Here is a 4,650-nt window from a genome sequence, read left to right on the forward strand (position 1 = left end):
CTTTGTTCTAAATGAGAAATTGAAAAAAACAACATTAAAAAGAAGAGCATCAATTTTATTATCCATTAAACAACAATATTCTCTGAATGATTTTTTAGGTACAATTAAATGACAAATTCAATTAAATATTTAGGAAAACAAATGCCATTTGAATACATTATCACCATTGTGGATCCAAGGATAATATAAAATTTAACTAGCAAGTTCTGTAATATACAACAGTAGTAAATAGGTATATAGGTTAAAAAAATAACTTTTTTTTTCCTTTGGAATTTAAATTTACCTTAATATGGTAGGAGTAACAAATAGAGTAATTATAGTAATTAACAAGAAAAAGTCAGAACTTGAGGTTCAAAGAGTAACAGAAGTAACAAACCATAACACATTTTTTCTCAAGCATGTACTAAATGAAAAATTAAATACTGAAGCTACATTTGCATGTGCCTGCAGATGTCCAGAAATAACTTTAAATGAGGGATAAAGTATCAGGCTCTCCTTTAAAATGACCTAAAATAAATGAAATAAAGTAATAACCACAGTTGGATGATCCGGAAAAAAGGGTATATTTAAGCAGAAAGGCAGACAAAAGAGTTAGATTACTTATATTAGACTTTGGTAATGAGAAATGATACAATTTCTTACCTACAATCCTAGTAAAACCAGAATTAAACCGAAAAACGAACATGACATGTAAAAAAATATTAGAGAAATGTGGGTAGCATGGGTAGATTAGAACAAAGTATTAGAAAAAAATATAGATATTAGCAAGGATTAGTGTCAAAATCATAAACTACATAAATGAAAGGTAAAAGAAAAATCATATTACTTCCTACTATAATTCCTTAGGATTTATATAAATATATAAAAGATAATGAGTCTTAGTTTTTGTCTGTAATGGTAAGAAAGATGGACTCTTTATATGATTTTCCCACATTTCAGCTCCTCAAATCCAAAGGAACTCTTAACATACACTACAATAAACCTGTTTCTCCACACCAACTTTTTACAAATGATACCACAGAACACTTAAAGATTAAATACCTCTATTCAGTGTTTCTTTTGGAATATATATATTTCCCCTGACTGAATTTTACTTTCACTCTCTGTGAAACTAACACTTCAAAAAGATTATTTTTATATATAGTAAGCCTATTGAGGTCTTCTCGGTATAAATTTCAAGAGCTACATAGGATTATCATTTGAATAGCATGTCTTAACTATAATCCAAGTTCAAAGGAATTTCCAAAATTATGAAAATCTGTATTGCCATTTAGTATTTCAACTAAGAGTCCCAACTGTAATTTCAATTGTATAATGAAATAAAGTAAAATAATTATCTTTCTTAAAAATCCCATAATTATGGTTAAAAGCAATAATTTTTACCTTGATATTTGGGTTTTTTAAGGCAAATCCTCTGTACCAGCCTGTGGAGAAATAATCATGGTCATATTTCAGTAAATCATTACAATACTTTGAAGAAATGATTAGAAATCAATCTGTCCTTTACTGATGGAATTTTACCCTACATATAAATATTCTAGGTATAAACATAGTGGGGGTTGGGATTAGGCTCGACTAACAGTCAAGTGACTACTAGTTTAAGTCTTCTATTAATAAAATCATTTACAAATTGTATTGGAAACGTACATGAAAAATAGAAGCATGCATAAAGGAAATAAAGGCTTTGGAATCAGAGTATTGGGCTTAAATTCTGGCTTTGCTACTTATTAGCTGTTGAATCTTGGGCAAATTAATTGACCTCTCTGAGCTTAGTTTCACTTCATTTTATAAAACACTACACTACATCCCAGGGAAATTCAAAAATCTACACAAGATTTAACATAGTTCCAAATTCTCTTTGCCTGACTACAAAGCTCAGACTCTACCATCAAAGCATAGTGCTCAGCCAGCAGTTCTGTAGTGAATTCACACATTTCTTCAGCCTACCATCTTGGGTTAGGATCAGTCTGATAGCCTAAGAAGAGTGAAGCCAAGTCTCATCTACTAAGAGAACTAATGGCACTCTTTCATCCACACATAATTTTTATTCTGTAGAATGCCTATTACTTAACCTCCAAGGAACTCTGAAACAATTTTACGGCACTATCCTTAACGGGGAACATACCTTTTTATAGTTTAAAACAATTAGAGGGTGTGTATATATATACATATATAGATAGATAGATACATATATATGTATTTATATGCTTAATATATAGCCCCCTATAAATGTATTATTTTCAATTTAGTTTTTCTTCTAGAAATCATTTTGCTTATTGGTAAGAAATTATTTTATCATGTAACAAATGATCTATGGAATTGAATATTTTTTTGATTAATTGAACTTTTAGAAAGAAGTATTTGAGATTTACATTTAAATATTTTTGTTCCTCATAAGTTTTCTCAAAAGAATATATTGTAAAACATCATTTTGAAATCAATCTGGAGAGAACAGAATGAATTGAGAAATGGAATCTCTGTAATGTCAGGGTTTACTACATCCCTTAAAGACATCCATCCAAGAAATATAGCCATTCTTAAACAACTATTTTAACAGAAACCAAAACTTTTTGAGAATTGCAGAAATGTCATAGAGAGGTCTCTGTCCAACTACATCATACAGAAAGGTTTTCAGGTTATAAAACAGCTCCCAGGGGCTTCCCTGGTGGCGCAGTGGTTGAGAATCTGCCTGCTAATGCAGGGGACATGGGTTCGAGCCCTGGTCTGGGAAGGTCCCCACATGCTGCGGAGCAACTAGGCCCGTGAGCCACAACTATTGAGCCTGCGCGTCTGGAGCCTGTGCTCCGCAACAAGAGAGGCTGCGATAGTGAGAGGCCCGCGCACCGCGATGAAGAGTGGCCCCCGCTCACCGCAACTAGAGAGAGCCCTTGCACAGAAACGAAGACCCAAAACAGCCAAAAATAAATAAATTAATTATTAAAAAAACCAAAAAAAACAGCTCCCATTAGTTGTGAAGCCCATTTTCACCAATTCAAAACAGACTTTATATTTATCTGTAAAGAAAATAGAAATAAAATATATCTGGCAATGACAGAGAAAACCTTTTATTTTTATTAGTTACATTGGACAAAATAAATGTCCATGTATCACCACCATTTAATGACAGGCTCTAACTAAAAGTAATAGTTCTATTTGAGAGAACACAATTTTGCCAATAATGAATGTTGATATGATAGAATCTTACCATATTATAAATTCCTAATAAGGACAATATATTAAGAGGAAAAACAGTTATCTTTGGATATACCTATAGGACTTTAGAATGTGGTCATTTTGATAAGAAAAAAAGAGTAGTCATTTCATCTGGGATCTTTTTAAGGACTAGAGTTTAAGGATGTTTTGTTGACCAGGAATAGATGCATTTGAGAACATACATATTAGGTCGATTGAATGAGATACCTGTTACATAAATTAATCATACAAGTTCATTTAACTTTTCAAACGCAGTGAATAACTTCAGCCCAAATTTGAGGGAGGTGAGGAGATGGCTGCAGGACTAGAGCAGAGTTGGCCTGGGCAGGAGTCCCACCTGGAGGCATCTGGTTACCCAACCTGAGGTAAGGCATTTCTGCTCTAGACCTCTGTTTCTTTCTGTCCTGGGGAACCCACCAGACTCTTGACATTCTAAGAAAGGCCTTCTTGTTTGGCCCCAAGTCATGAACTCTCACAAATTCAATAGTCTCAACTGCTTTCTATGTTGGCATCTAGTGAATATAAGTAAATAATATTAGGAAAAAATACAATCAGCTTAAAAATACCGAATAATGCTTTCCCATAAGCCAAACATTCAATATGCAAGGAAAAAGTTTTGTTAAAAATGGTTCACTGTGACTACTGGGGAAATTCCAGGGATTGATAGAAGTATGGAAACAATCTGTAAACTTTATGAACGGTCCAATGTTGCAGGAGATTGTTTATACAACCTCAAACAATCAATACTAGTCTACTTACCATCACACTTCTCCAGGATCTGAACTGTATCTCCAATTTCCAATGACAGGCCATACGGGACAGTTCCTCGAAAACTGGCAATAACTGTAAGAAATGACATAGAATATATGGAGATGATCATCATATCAGTTATAGCCAGTTATACTGCTTACTATTAAATGTTACTGACTAGGAAAAATGAATGTGAGTAGGAAATACACATTGATAGCTAGAGCCGGCTGTCATATCCTAATTTAACAGATTCTTGAAGAAAGTCAATCTTTAAGTTTACATAATTCGCCAACTTCTTGTTCGAATAAGTGTTATTAATATAAATTTCAAAGATGTGGAATTGGGCTTCCCTGGTGGCGCAGTGGTTGAGAGTCCGCCTGCCGATGCAGGGGGCACGGGTTCGTGCCTTGGTCCGGGAAGTTCCCACATGCCGCGGAGCGGCTGGGCCCGTGAGCCATGGCCGCTGAGCCTGTGCGACCGGAGCCTTTGCTCCGCAACGGGAGAGGCCACAACGGTGAGAGGCCCACGTACCGCAAAAAATTAAAAAAGAAAAAAAAAGAAAAAAAAAAAAAAGTAAGGAATATATTTCTTACTCATTAATAAGCTGGGTTTACCTTTCTGCTACGCTGTTTGCAGGATATTTCTTTTCCAGAAAGTCCTCAAGAGAAGGGACTGCACCTATTTGCT

The 4,650-nt window shown here is 34.4% G+C and overlaps 1 protein-coding gene across 1 annotated transcript in view; it reads right to left on the minus strand.

Moving 5' to 3' along the window:
* DOCK4 (dedicator of cytokinesis 4) overlaps nt 1-4,093 on the minus strand; it is a 282,165-nt gene extending 278,072 nt beyond the window's left edge. Inside the window, 2 exon segments of the mRNA XM_007469745.1 lie at nt 1,384-1,424; nt 3,973-4,093. Of these exon segments, the coding sequence (XP_007469807.1) occupies nt 1,384-1,424; nt 3,973-4,093 (162 nt within the window).
* Nucleotides 4,094-4,650: the final 557 nt, after the last annotated feature.

The sequence above is a fragment of the Lipotes vexillifer genome, unplaced genomic scaffold (assembly GCF_000442215.2).
Source record: "Lipotes vexillifer unplaced genomic scaffold, Lipotes_vexillifer_v1.1 scaffold597, whole genome shotgun sequence".
Lineage (NCBI taxonomy): Eukaryota > Metazoa > Chordata > Mammalia > Artiodactyla > Lipotidae > Lipotes > Lipotes vexillifer.